The sequence below is a fragment of the Mixophyes fleayi genome, chromosome 2, assembly GCF_038048845.1.
Source record: "Mixophyes fleayi isolate aMixFle1 chromosome 2, aMixFle1.hap1, whole genome shotgun sequence".
Taxonomy (NCBI): domain Eukaryota; kingdom Metazoa; phylum Chordata; class Amphibia; order Anura; family Limnodynastidae; genus Mixophyes; species Mixophyes fleayi.
The window spans coordinates 314,552,249-314,570,675 of NC_134403.1; the positions used below are offsets into that span (position 1 = coordinate 314,552,249).

The window sequence follows — 18,427 nt, forward strand, 5'->3', positions numbered from 1 at the left end:
TAAGGCTGTCAGTTGTATAAGTATGCATGTTCCCGTAGACTTGTCCTGCATGTTACTTAACCCTTTCTCTTAAGTATAGTTCAGTAAAAAAAAAAATGTACAAAAGTTGGCATTATATGAGACATATTTGAGACACTGATATGCACTAATTTGCCTGAAAAGATTGTTCCCTCATCCTAAAAATCCAGTGTTATTATATCCCTATATTTTTGTTGTTTTAAAGTAATTAAAGTAACTACCACTGTCAATTCTGTACCTCAAGCCTGAATACAATGTGTGGTAGATCATAAGGCTATTAAACTCATAAAGAGAATTTATGTAATAAAGAAGAGGTATTTGGCCTGTGTGTCTGTGTTGTACATACACGAATGCATGTCAGTAGCTTGCAGATGCTTTGGAATACCATTCATGAAATGTCTGTCTACTATTGGACTGTGCATGCAGAAAAAAATGAAAAAGGTCACACTTTAAAGTCGTGCCTGCTTTAGGCTCATCCTTATAATTACAACTTTTCTCCTAAAATTCTGCACACATATAAAGTGCACATGGATAGTACAGAAGGCATTCCATTGAATGTAATTGCTTTGCTCAATGCTCAAACACCAGTACCGCAAAACATAGGAGCCAACTTTTTAAAATGATTGGGGTAGCCCCACCTCCACCCGTTCCCACACATATGACTGAAAATACCCACAGAGCTGGTGCCTGTGCTTCCAAAGATGTGTAGACATTAAGTTACTTTTCAAGGGCATAAAAGCTCTGCCTTTACCCACTGAACTGGGGGCATGGCCTCTTAAATGTGTGTTTTCCTCTGCTTGAAGCTGATTTTAAAATCCTGTTCCACATTACGATATATATTGTATATGCATTTGGTATATAGTATAAAAGCACTACTGCAGCTAGTCTCCATTCAGCAGGGAAAGCCCCAATACACTCAGCTCCGCTCCTGACATCAGATGGAGCAAGCCGTTACCCGCTCTCTCTGCAGTGGCCGCTAATCTCGACACTATTACCTGGACAAACAAAGATAGATCCATACTGTCATGAAGAAAGCAGAAATTGGTATTTGTTATGAGTGTCCACAAGTTTGCTTACTTACCCTTGGACAGGAGGGCCGTAGCACAATCTTTACTTACTTTGGATCCAGAACTCCAAGGTGACATCTCAGCCTGCCTAGCACTACATTTCAGTGGTTTCATCTATGCATTTTGAAACAAGTGATTTGATTTTATTATTGGAATATTACAGTTATGTGGTGTAGCAATACTGTGCATACAAGTTGCATTCAAAGTAAATGCTGTTAAACCCCTATGCTATTGCTGGTCACTGAAAATACCATCATTCCAGTCATGCCACTTAGAGGGACCAGGTTGGTGAGAGCTGATTGGAGAATTTAATTGGGGCTTTTTGTCATCTACACAATATTTTGTTACTAGAGCTCCTGAAGCTTTTTACTAGGTGAACTCCAATAAGAATCAATGACATCAGTAGATATAGTACAGGAAACAAGTGCCCTTACTAATTCCAGTGCCTAACAGCCAGCACACAAAGGTGGGTGAGTATAGTGGGGAGGTGGGTGGATGTGCTGCCTTTTTTAATCAGATGCAGGATGAAAGTTGCTCTTCAGTGCTCCTTTCCAAGGAATTGTAGCGATAAACCATTCACATTATAGAAGGAGCCTTACATATTGATTCTCTATTTTTTATTTTATTTAAGTATATTGAGATTTTGGACATGAAGAAGGGAACATGAACAGAAAGAAGAAGACAAACAAGCTTTTTGCAAGAAATAATTACACTTGAAAACAGATGGGAAGGAGGGGAATGGTTCAAAGAGGATGGGACAAGGAGGGGGTGTGGTAGAAGTCTTTGATAGACCAAGGAAGGATTCTGCTGTAAGGGCATGAGGTTGCCAGTCCACAGCTGGAAGCAAAGACCACATAACTAATTCTCATATCTAACAATGGAGTGGCATAGAAGCAAAAAACATGGGCTTATGTATCTCAACCACCAGGGTCCAGAACCTGACCACCACAGGGCAGCACTACCAGATTTTATATAAGGTACCGTGCTCACAACAAAAGCAGGATATGTTTTAGAGCTTTACCGCTCAGGAAGGAATGAGGTTCCAGAAGGAGGGCTTACCTGTAATAGGGCAGACTTTTTCTGCCATGGGCATTCCTAAATACTGGTCCCATTTATCCATATAGAGATGGCTGGAATAGGCATAGATGAGTTGCCAACTTTAGGTAGACAGTGAAGACAAGCTATCAGCCTGAAGTATTAAGGCAGAGTTTAAAAATATGTCTATTTTTCAATACCATATGGATAGGGGTGGACCTGAAGACGGTGGCATATCTGCAGGTATTAGGAAAGGCATCTATGGGTTGAAGTTAGATTCCTTAACAATAGTAAATGGAGTAAAAAGTAAAGATTAGATACTTTTTCAGGTATCTGCAGTAAAGACATGCCTTGGCCTCGCAGTTTCAGGGAGCTGCCCCGAGTTTTAGTGCAGATCCTCTGCGGGTGCAGCTGTCAAGGTTGGGCCAGAGGCGGCAAATTTTGTCTATGTATTCAATTTTGTTGGAGGGATCTGGTGCGGGTGGATTGCCGGAATTGCGACACCTGTGGGAAGGTGATCTTAAGGAAATTAGCAATAAGGCATGGGATTTTATGTTGTGCAGTACGAATTGTATAAATCGACTGGAGGTGGGAGTGTCTGCCATTACGCCAGGATTATGTATATTTGGTTTGGGCTTGGACAAGAACATTCATAAGCTTATTAGACTGCTCATTAATACTATACTTATGCTGGCAAAAGTGGTCATCGCTAGGAAGTGGATGACTCCAGAGGGCCCGACTTTGAGAAATTGGATTGATCTTGTTAATGACACAGTAGGCCATGAGAGATTTATGTACACCAGTAGGAACCTAGTTGATAAATATGAAAAGATCTGGTATAGATGGAGAACGTCCCCTTATGTTACAGAAGGATTGAGGGAGGTAGAGCTTTCCTAATGTTGTGTTTGGGGCAGGCACCCAGCCGCTTTTACTATTAATGTCAATGTTTTTTGTATCTTTTGTCACTATTGCTTTCTGATTGCCTCATTGCATGTTGTATTTTAGGCAGTTCGTATGGATTGTCTTTATTTCCTGAAGTATAATGCATTTTGATTATGTTTTTTATAATCTTATGACAATGCTTGTGCCCCTGCGTGGGTTTAGTTTGTTATTCTAGCCTAATGTTATGGGCTTTTTCTTTTGTTAAAGAAAATAAAAAAAAAATGCAATAAAATTTTGCTTGATTTAAAAAAAAAAAAAAAAAAAGTAAAGATTAGATAAGATCCATAGTGCAAACATTTTCCAGTGTGTGTGTAGAAGGAGGACAGTACTTTTAGCATTTAGGGATCCAAAATAGGGCCTGATTCATTAAGGATCTTAACTTAAGTCTCCTGGACAAAACCATGTTACAATGCAAGGGGTGCAAATTAGTATTCTGTTTTGCACATAAGTTAAATACTGACTGCTTTTTCATGTAGCACACAAATACTTGATAGCTTATTTGTACACTGAAATTTAAAGTTGATATTTGTGTGCTACATGAAAAAACAATATTCTGTGCATTTGGAAAGGGACTGATGAACATCTAGACACATTCATCTCACACCTCAACAACAATAATCTTTACCTACACTTCACGGCAAATAAAAATAAATTGAGGGTGGAATTCTTAGATCTAGAAATCTATACAGAAAGAGGAAAATTAAAAACAAAAACATTTATAAATCAGGTAGACTGCAATACCTTTATCCCGGCCTCCATTGGACACCATCAACTTTCTTTAAAAAACATTCCCAGAGGCCAATTTATGAGCCTAAGGCGTAACTGCTCTGACCTGAATGTGTATAGAGAGCAAGCAACCACACTAAAAGAAAGGTTTTTGGACAGAAACTATGACCCTGATATTGTTAATTAATGAATAGGAACTCTGTTTCATCCCAATACCAAGCCCCTGGAATCAGGGTCTCAATTATCACTCAACACAACAGCAATTCTAAACAGCTTAAAAAATTTTTACGGAAACACTGGCCCATCTTTTTGAAAGATGACAAGCTAATACAAATCATACCTGACCAACCCACATTTACTTACAAAAACAGCACCTAATTTGAGGAACAAACTAGTGTTAAGCTGTATACCGAAAGAAATAACCAGTTCTACAGAAACTTGGCTTAAAGAAAAAACTCCTGGTTTCTTTACTGTAACCGTTATTCAGCGTGCAGATCCACTCACCGCGGATCAACAAAGCCGGTCAAAACTGCTAGGGGCCGCGTGCACCGCGACTCACTTCTGCCTCCTCCTAGCGTCTTGACCGTCTCCATGACGACAGGTACGTCAGTTCCGGTATTCGGCCCGACCATTGCCAGGGCAATGGCCAGATGCCTAACAGTTATCGCGCCCCGGCAACACAGGACAGCTGGGTGCGCGCGCTTCAGTCTGTGCGCTAATTAAACAGCCAGTAATTAATTAGGTGGTGTCTGAGGATGTTTACAGGGCAAAGCCCTGATTGGCTGCCATCAGTATTTAAGGCAGGGAGGACTTAGGCTCCCTGCCGGTTATAGTGTTTCAGTCCTGCACTGTTGCTTAGCTGCTGTATAATTCCTGCATATCTGATTTTCCGTTGTGACCCATTGCCTGTACCTTGGAACTTGCTTGTTTGCCTGTGACCCTGACCTTTTGCTTATATTCTGGACCTCGCTGTTTTGCTACGGACCTCGGCCTGCCTCTGATCATCCGCTCCAGTCGGGCTAGTGCCCCCGATACCACCTGCACTGTGGCCATCTTTGATGAGCTTTTACTACTCTGAGCCTAAGACCTGGGGCATCTGAGTACTTGTGAGCACATAAAGCTCTATGGGAAAGGCGGCTGCTATAGGTGAAGATCTCTATCCTAAAATGTTCTAAAAACTCATCTAGGTAGTTGTAGGCAATAACAAAAACATTTCAATCCTTTGTCACCAAGAAAGAATATGAGAATAAAGATAAATCTCAGGCGACACAATAGGAGTCATATATCTGTTGGAGTGCTCTTGTGGACTCCAATACGTGGGCCGCACAATAAAAAGTTTGCAGGCAAGAGTTTCTGAACACATCAGAAACATTAAAAATCAATTAGAAAAACAAACACAGTGTCTCAGCACATTTTTCTAACCATTACAATCATAACCCCACATCCCTCAAATTTATGGGCATTAAAAAAGTCCAGATATATTGGAGGGGAGGGGACTACATAAAAAGCATATCCAGGGAAGAGGCGAGATGGATCTATGATCTACACACCCTACACCCTAAAGGCCTAAATCTGGATTTTGATCTAGGAACCTTCCTGGAATACGACTAAGTTATTATATATAGCTAGTTATTCAACAACATGTTATCTGCCTTAGCCTCTATTACAACTGCAGCCCCCAGTAGGTGTCACCATCACCACTTTATGAGCCCAGTTTATATTACTGCCTAGGTCTCTAGTGTGCACCCAGTACTTACACCATTTTTCTGCACAAATGGAGAAACATCTGGCTTTCTAAGCCTGCAACTCTTTCCAATATCGGACTCCCCGTTTTACATATACTACTTTTACCTTTATCTACTATTCTGTGTATCCTATTACCAAATAGTACCATGATGAAGCTGTAATATAATGACTATCTTTATAATGAATATCTTAAACTATCTACTACAATGTCTGTTGTAGTTTTAAGGTCATACTGTTATGACCACCAGTGCGTCATAAACTAGCGGAAGAGGTCTTCACCTATAGCAGCCGCCTTTCCCGTAGAGACTGGTTATGCTCACAGGTACTCTGATGCCCCCAGGTCTTATACTCAGTGTAGTACAAGTTTATGGTCACACAGCAGCACTCAGGAGAGGGGGGTAATACACAGAGTAGGGACAGGCCAGAGGTCTGTGGACTGGAACAGAGATGGTAATGTCTGACTGGCCCATCAGAGCACAGGCGGAGACGTCAGATACAAGCAGGGTCAGGGCAATGGTTCAAGTCCAGATACAGGCAGAAGGTCAGGGCAACTAGCGATGGTTCAAAGTCAAGGTAACAGGCAGAGGTCATACACAGAAAGCAATCCAAAGTTATTGACCAACACAGCACAGGAGCAGGTAAGCAAACTGGGTATCAGAATGCTATAACTGGCAGTGAGGCTCAGTCCTCACTGCCTTAAATAGTACTGGGGGCCAATGAAAACACAGGTTGCCCAGCTGCCCCAATCAGCCAGGTGGCTGTTAATTACAATGGCCCAATCAGCCATGGAATGCTGAGTTCATACAGCCCTGCGCACGCACCTGGCTGTTTGACAGCTGGCTGGGCGCAGCGGCAGGGAGCAGCAAGTGTCCCGGTTGTTGCCTAGGCAATCGGGACGAGGGAGCTAGAAGTGACGTTCTGGTCGTCATGGCGATGGCAGGGACGCCCGCAGAGGAAAAAGGCGAGTACTGGAGCCACGGCTCGTGACACATACTTTATTGTTATACCCATGACATGTACGTTCCATGACGTTTCACCTAGGGGAGGTAAGGAAAAACGAACAACAGGCTCCCACAGAGAATGAGTAAGTCCCTCTTCATTCCTATTGGATTCTCAAGTGTATTGGAATCCACTACCTTGTTTTGAAACAGACTGTGTCATCCAAGCCGTTTAGGATTCATTCCTATAGACTTTGCACGCTTGTTCAGTTTAGTGCTTATCAGGCACTACGAGAGACTTGGCACATCAGATATCGGCGATTGCCAAATTGGTATTTCTGTTCAAGCCTTTACTCAGTTGCATTTGCCTTTAAATACTATATTTTGACTGTCTATGGTGCATTCTGTGCACCTCATTTACAGCTTATAGCTCAGTTTACCATGTGTATATTTTTTTGTTCCGGCCAGAACTTTATGTTTTACTGTGTATACCAGGGGTCGGCACGCAGCCCCCTGCGTCCTGGCACGCCGTCCAACCATCCACTAAATGACAGCCGGGGAAGAGCTGAGGCACATATTTTGTGTGGCATATTTTGATTTGGGGGCAACTGTGTGGCATATTTTGAATAGGGGCAACTGTGTGGCATATTTTGATTTGGGGGCAACTGTTCGGCATATTTTGATTTGGGGGCAACTGTGTGGCATACTTTGATTTTGGGGGCAACTGTGTGGCAAACTTTGATTTGAGAGGCAACTGTGTGGCATATTTTGAATTGGGGCAACTGTGTGACATACGTTGAATAAGGGGCAACTGTGGCCTAATTTGAATTGGGGGCACAACTATGTGGCATAACATGGATTGTGGTGATTTATATGTGGCATAAAATTAATTGGAAGTATTACTGTGGCATAATATGAACTGAGGGTATTACTGTGGCATAAAATGAACTGGGGGCACTATTGCATGGCATAACATAATGGTCCCATTACTATTAATATTATCATGATATTACTGTGATAAAATAAGAAATGAATAAATATATATATATATTTATAAACACACGCACACCCACACACACAGTGGTCGAAGTGGAAATTTAGTAGTGGCAGTACGAAAAATGTAAGTGGATGGAATTTTATGGTTTTACAATCAAAGCAGTAGAAGAATTGGCGTTACGGCTTACCACCGTATACAGAACACACACACACACACACACACATATATATATATATATATATATATATATATATATATATATATATATATATACACATATACATACACACACACACACACACTACTGGCACACCTGGACTTGAAGACATTTTTGCCGGCGCACTGATAGAAAAAGGTTGCCGACCCCTGGTGTATACTATATATCAGCACAATAAACTACTCCCTTTTTACACATCATCCCTTTTCTCAAATCTGTAATACAAACATAATGGTGGAGCACCAAGGGTGGTGGCCTAGTGTTCTTTATCTTGAACATGGATTCTGTTATGGCCACCAGTCCGGCATAAACTCATAGAAAAGGTAGAAGAGGTCTTCACCTTTAGCAGCCATCTTTCCCATAGAGACTGGTTATGCTCACGGGTACTCAGATGCCCCCAGGTCTTATGCTCAGAGTAGTATGAGTTTATGCTAACACGGCAGCGCACAGGTACAGGAGGTAGCACACGGAGAAGCGGCAGGCCAGAGATCAGCGGACTGGACAGAGCACCAGAGAGAATGTCAGGTACAGGCAGAATGGTCAAGGCTACAGGCACAGGTTCAGAATCTGGGTACAGGCAATAGATCAGGGTCAGAAGCACAGGTTCAAAATCCAGGAACAGGCAAAGGATATACACGGGTAATCAATCACAGGTTTCAACACCAAAAACAGGAGCAGGCAGCAGTACTGGAACAGAACGCTATAACCGGCAGTGAGGCTCAGACCTCACTGCCTTAAATAGTACTAAGAGCCAATCAGGACAGAGGAGGACAGGGCTGACAATCAGCCTCAGGAGGCAGCTAATTAATTACTAGCTAGAACTAGCATAGGTAATAACGTAACCAGGAAGCATCTATAAAAATATAAATGAACCCGTTTAAATCATACGAGAGCTCCCCCTGGAGTTGGAGGATGTCCCTACACCCTCCTACATGCCACAAGAATAATCCCAAAGAATAATAACAGAGCATAGAAACTAGAGCACGCGCCCGGCTGCTAGGACACTTTCCTAAGACAGGAGTCTGTCCTGAACTGGTACAGGCTATATCTATGAGTGTTTTTTTTTTTGTAGAGGCTGCTGTGTCAGATGGAGTCAAATCTGGAGGCTGAAAATACTGGAGTCAGACTGTAGCAGGCACAGAATCCTGTGACATTGAATATGTGCTGACCGAGTTCCTGCTATTGGCCAGTCTGAATGTTATGTGGGCAGGCCCAAATTAGTTCTACACACTCAGAGCCACAGTCACCAGAAGACGCTCCCACCTGGAAAACGTTGTGCACCAATGTGTCTGTGCTATGTTCTGTTGCCGAGAGCACCCCTACCTCCAGGGAAGCATGGCTTACAGCTAATTTTTTAGGTTTATTCTTGGCAAATCAGGTGCCAGGATTGGACTGATTCTTCCTTACAATTATATTCACATCAGCCATGTATAGCTCTTCCTCTAGATAATTATTTTCTGTATAACAACCCTACTACAGCTATCATCCACCAGTGCCCCCCCCCCACCCCCCACACACTGCCCTCCAGGATGCTGTTACTATGTCACGCTTGTTGTTTTGTGGAAGATTCTTCAGGGAGCTGCAGTCTCTTCTACTTATGAGGTCTGTAATTGGGTTAGGAGTGTTTCCCTTACAGATACATATGGAAGCTATTTACTCCTTTATAGGAGAGGGGATAATTTAATCCCAGTTGTGTTCACAGGGGGACTTTGCTGCATGTCAGCAGATATATTTGTTGCCCAAAGCGTAAGGATGATTTTTTCTTGTGATCAACCTCTCATTTTTCAGTTTTGTTTACATTTTCCCTCCACTACCACTGTTATTGGCCAAGAAATGGAAGGAGGGCCGATAAATGATTTTGATTGCTACCTTCTTTACTTGGTGTTCCCTGGTTATCCCTGCTACAGAACTCATGCTCCAGAACCAGAGTTGCTCATTCAAGCCCCAGACCAGCATCAAGCAACCAGCAGCTTGCACGACATAGGTACAGAACAGGACCAGTTACTGAAGCCAGTCTGATGTAGTGAATTTGCTTCCAATTAATAAGAAATAATGTTCAATATATGATATAATTTGGACAATACATACTGCATGGTAGACTTTGAGGGAAATTGGCTGCTATTAAATTGCCCTTAGTCTCTCTCAGTCTGTGTATTATGTTAGGGGATTTAGATTGTAAGCTCCAATGGGGCAGGGACTGATGTGAATGAGGTCTCTGTACAGCGCTGCGGAATTAATGGCACTATATAGATGATGATGATTGTGATCTGACTCATACACACTGCTGTTCATGTCTGCAATGTTTCACCACTGTGTTGTTTTACTGTGCTCTTTTGCAGCCTACTGTAAAACATGTTGCTTTATGTTTGTTCTTCAGTTTTGTAAAAAGTGTTTTACAGCATGCACAGCACAGCTCCTGGTCTCCATGTTCTGCTTGTATGAATGAGCACATACACAAACACTACAGGACTTATTAATGTAAAATGCCAACCTCAATGTGAGCATAGGGTGACAAGATTGGCAGTACACGTAGGTGGCCAAATTGTAGGGGGTCAAGCAGTTCAGTCCATCACTATTGTTATTGTTTACACAGGTGGATCGATAGGTGCCAGCTATTGTCATCTTTTGCATCTACATGCCCAATAACGATCCTATTAATGGCGATAAAATCCTTATTGGGCATTGATGCCATTGGGTCAGTGTTTAGCTGCCCCACAGCACGTCACTTCCGGGTCTCGTCCAGGCCGTTGCCTAGGCAACGGTCGGGACGTTGTAAATGATATCGCAGCGTCCCGGCAATGGAGCGCAGCCGGGCGCATGCGCAAACATATCCACAAGCCTGTGGGCTGATTAACTAACCTATTAGGCACAGGCTGGGAGGGCTTAGCCTCCCTGCCGGTTATAGCTTCCAGTTTACTACCTGCTCCTGTGCTGTTGGTGAACACCTTCTGGATTGTTTTGCTGTGTATGACCCTTGCCTGTACCTTGGATTTTGCCTGTGCCCCCGCTATATTGCTCGTGACTCTGACCTTTGGGGTGTTTCCTGATTATCCTGCTTGCTAGTGACCCCTGACCTCGGCTTTCGTCTGACCATTCGCTGCCATCCTGCCGCTACGGTTTTGTATCACAAACTCACACTACATCTGGAGATAAGTCCTGGGGGTACCGGTGAGCGTATGAAGCTCTATGGGAAAGGCGGCTGCTAAAGGTGAAGACCTCCGCCAACTAGTTCTGTGAGTTTGTGTACTGACTGTCAGCGTAACAGTTTGCATGTGTTTCAATACTCCTGTTTTCTACCACAGCCCAGAAACATAATGGTAGGGTCATTGGCTTCTGACAAATTTGGACTGTTTTGTGTGTGTGTGTGTAGTAGGGAATTTAGACAGTAAGCTCCAATGGGGCAGGGACTGATGTGCGGGATTACATAGGACAACAACTTAGAGCACCCAAGATGGCTGCTTCACCTAATGCAAAATATGTAAAATGCTTTGAGTCCTCTTGATTGATATAAATAATACAGTTATTATTAAAATGCTACAATATCACTAATACCCCATTCATACTGCCTGAAAAACCCGGGTTTTTGCCAGGGCAAGCACAGACGACCCAGGTTTAGGCGCAGTATGAATGGTGCTAGTGAACAATCCCGTGACTGAAAACCCGGGATTTAGACACGGGACTTTTGGTGGGGTAATTCCTGTGTCGGCCCTGGTTAGCCTGCAGTATATGAATGGTGAGACCTGGGTTTTTCAACCTGGGTCGCACATAAAGCAGCTGATTGGGTGTCTGGGACGATGGCCCTGAGAAAAACTTTCCTCCTGTGCATATACATACGCCTAGTATTCTCCCTCTGTGCCAGAAATTGCTTCTTTCTCCTCCTGAAATTACACTGTGCAGCTTCAAGCTCTGATTTGCTGTATAAAACAGCAAATAGATGCAATAAAACAGGATCTCTGGGCTACCCAAGTGACTCATCGGCCATGATTAAAAGCAATGCTGTGAACAGTCACCACCCACTTTGACCTCATCTTTGTGTGCAAAAAAACTATTCCCCTTTAAATTACCTCAGTATTTTTCTGCCAATGAAAGCTCCCCTTGCGAGGACTCACACTTATTTCCAGGGCAGACCCATGTTCAGTATGAATGGGGTCGACTTGGGAAATTCCCGGATCCAATGTGCAGTGTGAACGGGGTCTCTGAGCTGGGACGCTCTGTGCCTCAGCAAAAACCCAGTTTTAAAATCCCGGGAAATTGCAGGGGCGGCAGTATGAAAGCGGTATAAGTGGCCTATTGCCTGATATCAGCTGTGATACTGCAAGGTATGTCAACCATTATAGAAGACCTGAAGAAAATGCAATTTCCACGTGAGTATATTATCACATGTTGAAGTGATTTGTTTAAATTAAGCACAATATATTTATCCACATATACTGTTCTATATTTACTAGTGATTCAGTTAGCTGTCAGATGTAGATAAGCTGACTCAACTATATACCCTTGGTTCTTATACTTCTAGCCAATCTGAATGTACTGTTTTTTTAATAAAGTTGATTTTACCTAGTTTGAAATGTTTTGATCCATTAATGATTTCCACTTTTAATTTAATTATAAAAGTGACCTCATAACTTGATATTCAGATCATTTATATTAAAAGTTTATTTTTGAAAGTGTCAACAAGAACAAAAGAAAAAAGTCATTAAAATTTCTTTGCAGTCAATATATACAGCTCAGTACCACAAACCATAAGAAAAATCTGAATGACAGCACTGAAAACACCAAGAGCTGGAAGTGTAGAGCTTATTTTGATTTTCACCAGTAATGGTCCAGTTCAGTACTACTAGGGATGAATTAAGCATTAGGAATGCTAGCTCTATTGTGGACGAGGATGCTATGTACCTGCAGACAAACAGAAATGTATTTTCTTTTCATCAGCGAAATAACCAAAGTAGAGGATGACTTGCGGAAGCTTGCGTCACTATATTCAAACATGTGTCAGGGTTGCAGAGGATATAGTATGTTTCCACCTAAACGTTGTGGCTAATGGCTTGGGATGGGGCTTAGTGTACCAAAGCCCAATGTCCACAGGGTCCAGAGATGAAAATATGGCCCCCGATAGGTGTACTGGGGGGGTTGAAAGGCCACTAAGAAATTAATTACAGGCAAAAAATAAAAAACACCATTGTTTTTATATATAAAACCATGCCAATGGCGTCTAAGCCTGGAGTCCGAATGGCAGATCCCCTGGTAACGTGTACTGACAGTCCAAGCCTGCTTTTACAAAATATCTTTGCCTAATTGTAGATGACACAAAACTATCAATTCTTGATTTTTTTTTTTCCTGAAAAAGCAGTGAGGCTGCATCTTATTAGCTTAGTAAGGTACTGTTGTCAGTGACTCTGAAACCTACAGAGGTAGGTTATTCCACATCAAATCTACACACGTTTAGAAAACAATTCTACCTTACATTCTCTAATTTCAATTAAATTTCTCTTCAGGTGTGTTTGGGGAAACGGTCAGTTTGAAATCCTTCGTTGATTTGACGTGGAATGACCCAGAGACATTCTGCAGGGATATAAACCATGGCGCCCGTACAAGGGGACAGAATGTAGAAATGACAGTGCTATCTCTTTACTTACCTCCCAACCATCCCAATTTTAGGAATCTCTCCCAAGTGGGCACATGTTTGTCCCGTGGGTGGGAATGATGGGGGTATGGAGACATCCAATGGGCAGCCTAGCGCTATCAGCCCTCTGGGGGTGTGTCCTCATTACCATCATGACGTGCCACTCCCACTGTCGGGGACTTTCATGTTGGGAGGTATGTCTTTATAATACTCCACACCCATGTATAACTGTGCCTTCAGTTACCAGGTATAGTCACTGCACAGTAGTAGATTATAATGTATACATGCCATTATGACCCTCTTTAAATTTGCAAATATAATGCAAGTTGTAGCTTTAAAGCTAGCAGCATAAAGAGTAGTCTGCGAGTTATCTTAAAGTAAGTGCTGTGTTTGAATTTAAAATGACAATTGTTTTTACACCCCTAAGATCTTTACAGACAAGCCCAGTTTTTTACTTTTCTTCGTATCTACTGGATGAGTAGATCTGATGGTTTCATAAGAAGCCAGTTAAAGAGTGAATTCTAACAGTGCTCATTTCATATTCCCCATATGTCTTATACAAGTACAGGTTCCGAAAAACAGAAATGATCCTTACTTTCCAGGTAATTAAAAAAAAAATTCTATTCATCTACACTTTAAAATAATCGACAAAAGCCACATTATGGAAAATGCAGGTATTCAATAGAGATATATTACCATGTGCTTAGTAAGAGGTTGTTTTGTTTGTTGAACACACAACACATTCTAAACAGAGTTTATAAGTAGAATGACAGGATATCATAGGTATAATCATTTTATTTTGAAGTGTTTCACCTTCACAGCACATTTCATGTTGAACACATAATATTTTACAGAGATGTATTCTGTCTTGACATTTTATTTGCTTGCACCATCAATTCAGACTGTTTGATCTATGGTGCAACCCTATTGGGGTAAGCCCCCTCCCAAATGCTCTGCTTTGGGGAACAAGGGTAACATACATAATGCATTTTTTTCCACAGAACACACAGTTATGGAATATTTCTCCATGAACATTTCCACATCACAATAAATGCCCTCCTGGGAAGGAAATATGGCATGTGCTATTGAAGAGAGGCAGCTACAACAGAAATATTTCCTTCACTACTAATATTCCATCTGTAAATGAAAACGTAGGCTGTGGCTGGATGTCATGAGTCTTGTTCAACAAGTACGCCTAGAATGATCAGTGATGCATAAGGCTTCCTTTTTGGGCACATGTCTACACACTCATGGAAGCCATTTTACGGGCTCAATCAATATTTAGGAGAATTTAGCCATTGACTAGTGACCCTTAGGGGGGTATTCAATTGTTCCTCCGGGCGCCGCCGGAACGAGCGCGTTAAAACTATTACCGTCAATACGGTAATTACTCGCTCAATTTCATCTCGCAGCTCCCTGAGCTGCGAGATGAAATTCAGCAAGTAAACTACCGTATTAACGGTTTTTAAGCGCAAGTTTACCGTATAAACGGTAATAGTTTTAACGCGCTCGTTCCGGCGGCGCCCGGAGGAACAATTGAATACCCCCCTTAAAGTGCATAAGTTATGTTACTGGTTTCTAATAAATTGATAGGCCGCATTCCTATGAACATTGGTCCAACCCATAAAATGGCTGCCTCTAAGGTGTAAAAGCAAGCGGATTGCTTGAATTCCTGTGTGCATGTGAGAACTGGTCGAGTATTTGTGCAGTTGCAGAGGGATCGCTTATTGGGGCGCCAGTTGAACAGAAAGAAGTGCGAGTGCCACCAGCTTATGGCTCCTTTGTACAATTCCTAGAACGCACAGAAAACCTGATCCTCTATTTGATGGAGAAGTGTTATAACATAATAACCATTCCCAAATACAGACAGTGATGTTTTTACGTGCCTTAATGGATTAAGTCTTGTAAAAACAGCATACCTCTATCAATAGATGACAATACCAACATTTATCTCTCTGTTCCCAGGAAGCAGCCATGCAATTCAGGTGAGAAGATATTGTCTAACAAGTTTTCTATTACACGGAACTATAATGTACCAAAATTGTAAAGCAGATGGATAAAATAGGCGCTGCATAGAAATAATTAACCAAGTTGCTTGGCCTCACAATTGGTGTCACCTCCAAAAGACAGCAAAGTGTGTTTATATAACTAGACTATTTTAAAACGATTCCACTGCCAGCAATCTTGCTGCTACATCTTTGTGGCGCTTTTCCCAAGAGGAGAGGGCTTTCCTCTCCTTGTTCAGAACCAATCACCTGATTGCAAAGTGCATTGGCTTCTTAAGATAGCTAAAAAAACAAAAAAAACACAAAAAAACAAAAGCTAGCAAGAATCATGTATTTACAAATATGCCAAAGCAACAAATGACACATAATGGCTGATTCATGTAACAAAGTGGCACTTTACAGCTCAATAGTAGAACAAAAGATTAATCTGGCATCACAAAACCTTTTGGTATCATCATTTCACCCCTTGTTACATTGGTTAAGTGCATAAAAATTGAAATAGCAGCATTTAATATGAAGCCCCTCATACGGAAACAGAAGAACAGCCAAGACTTGCATTTCCAAGGGACACTTTTTTTTTTAAACCACTCAGGAATCAAGTTTAAAGGATCTGAAAATAGTATTAACAAAAGAGAGACAAATAAAATGAAAGTGGACATTTAGAGACGCAGAACTGAAAAGTTATAGTAGAACAGGGGGTGTGTTAAGAGCCCTAACGCTGAAGACAAACAAGTGGAGGAACTCCTATACTTAAACCCTTTACAGAAAAAGGTGGCAGCTACATATTGCAGCAAACTCCTATAGCAAGAAAAGGGTTAATATTCACAGTTTTGTAGCACTCTATTACCCTAGTATTTACATGTAAACCCTGCATATCAAATGGTGCCACAGTCTGGGGAAAAAAAATAAACCCAGAACATTTTGACCAAATTTTCAGATTACTCCAGGAACACAAGATCAAAGGCAGCAGGGAACATGTCCCAATCAGGAGATACGATACCACAAAATATACACACTTCGATCTCTGTTTACAAAAAAAAACAAAACTAAAAAAAACTAAAAAAATAAAACCCAAAAACACTTTAACGAGGGAAATGCAGCTTGATTTCTTGACACCTTTCTTCTCTAGGCTCTTTTTGGGCAACTGGATTGTCTGACCACATTCCTAATAAACCCTCAATAACCACAGCAAGAGAAAGCTGAAACCGAAATCTTCTAACTGGCAGAGAAAACTCTAGCAGTCCATCACAAATCCTACACTTTTGTGTGGGGAACAAACCTGCCTTGGTGCAGAAATATAATGCTAAGGTAAGCCGGTGTGTTGCTGACTTCCGTTTGTGTTCACCGGCATGCTTACGTATTAGTAGTCACGCCAACCCCCCAAAACTTCATCTTGGCTGTGAGGAACTAAAGGAGGAGCTTAAAGCCAGACTTATGTTTTCGCCAGAACTCAGCTTGATGCTGCAGCTAGGGGTTTCTTCAGCTGCTGGGACATAAGCTCCCTAGCTCGTGTGACTTGGATGTTGTCGTAGCATGTATTGCAAACCAAGACTGGGTCGTAGAGCTGTTGGTCTGGAATGGGAAGCTTCAAATGACAGCAGCCGCCACAAAAAACATTTCCGCAGTTCCTAGAGGAAGAAAAGGGTTTAGAACCACTCACAACAAGAACATAATTGTGTTCAGACATGAAACAAAACGTTTAGTAGTGTGCATTCAATATAATGTTTAGAATTACATCACTGAAGCAGGTGTGGTCTGTGTTTAAGTAGAGAGACTGGCAAACTGCTGAAGCAGAACCAAGTGGTTATTTACAAAGGGCAATGGATGCACACTGCAAAGTGCCTTTGTTTTGCAGCGTTGCACATTAATGTACCACCCAGAAAACTGTAAGGTGCACCTTGTCTACCACCCCTCTCTAGGGAGTTTCATCCGCAAAGCAGATATGCGCCTCAATGTGAGGAGAGACGGGAAAACCTTTAGCAGTTTACTGTGCAAAAGTATCCAACTTCCAAGCCTTCCTTTCAATCAAATCTAGGTTCCTATTTTCTACTAAAATAAAGGCTTATAATAGCCATGCGAGTGAGGGGGACATGAGCACTGTCTTTATTTCAGGGGGAACTTTTAGGCGGGTTGTCCTTTCTTTAATGTTTTTTTAAACATTGCTCAAATTGATCGTGGGAATGCGCTTCTCTGCCAAAATGTAAGTGGAGGAACAAAACGGGTGCTATTAAATGTATAGGAAACCCGTCTTGTTTTATTACTGTATTGTACAGTGCTATGAAGTATGCTGGCACTATATACAATAATCACAATGATGATCACTAGCACATAATTGGACCAATAATTAAAACATTCACCTGATATTTACCAAACACAAACTTAATTTACCTGCAGTGATGTCTCCGTTTAGCCAACCAGAATTCGCAGTCACAGTTGAAACAATGTGAAGCCATGTGGTCAGGTACCCATCTTGTGACCTTTTAAAAAAACAACATTATGTTCTATAACTTCAATCTAGTAGGTACAAACATTACTCTGGAAGCTTTTCACAGGCGTAATAATTGGTAACTTCAATCTTGCTTCTTGATAAACTCCTTATTATATATCTTTTTATAAAACTCAACTTGTTTCTTAGGTTTAGTGGTTTATTTAACTTTTTTTAATGTACAGTTAGTGTGTTTGATGCTATTTTGTACAAATGGATAGACTCTTAACCCCGTATTTACCTCGGTATCCTTTTTATCCACTGGCTCCCAACTGGCCTCTGACAGTCGGTCCTCACTTTTATCAGAGTACAGGTCATCCATATCGCTGCCATCGGACTCTTTCACACATGTCTATTAGTATACACAAAAATAAAAGTTAAAAAACGTAACTTTTGAAGTAATCGAAAAATTATAATAATAATAATAATAATAATAATGCATCTGCAAAGTTTCTAAATGGTTTCTACAAAACATGCAAATAAACATTGATAAACTATTGTTCATTGTAAAATTCACAAACAGAGTTACTAGTTTATTTCTGATCCATCGCCCATTCATTTCTAAACACTACCTGTCTTAAGGTGGCCACAAATGTTGCCATCCAGCTTGGTTCCAGAGACAAGCAA

At 41.5% G+C, this 18,427-nt stretch overlaps 1 protein-coding gene across 2 annotated transcripts in view; it reads right to left on the minus strand.

The window, feature by feature from the left end:
* Positions 1–16,342: 16,342 nt before the first annotated feature.
* Positions 16,343–18,427, minus strand: part of MTMR4 (myotubularin related protein 4) — a 57,451-nt gene continuing 55,366 nt past the window's right edge. For both annotated transcript variants that reach the window (XM_075196612.1, XM_075196611.1), the window contains 3 exons: positions 18,042–18,152; positions 17,704–17,792; positions 16,343–16,943 (listed from right to left, as the gene is read on the minus strand). In XM_075196612.1, the coding sequence (XP_075052713.1) occupies positions 16,766–16,943; positions 17,704–17,792; positions 18,042–18,152 (378 nt within the window). In that variant the 3' untranslated portion in view covers positions 16,343–16,765. The remainder of the gene's footprint in view (positions 16,944–17,703; positions 17,793–18,041; positions 18,153–18,427) is intronic.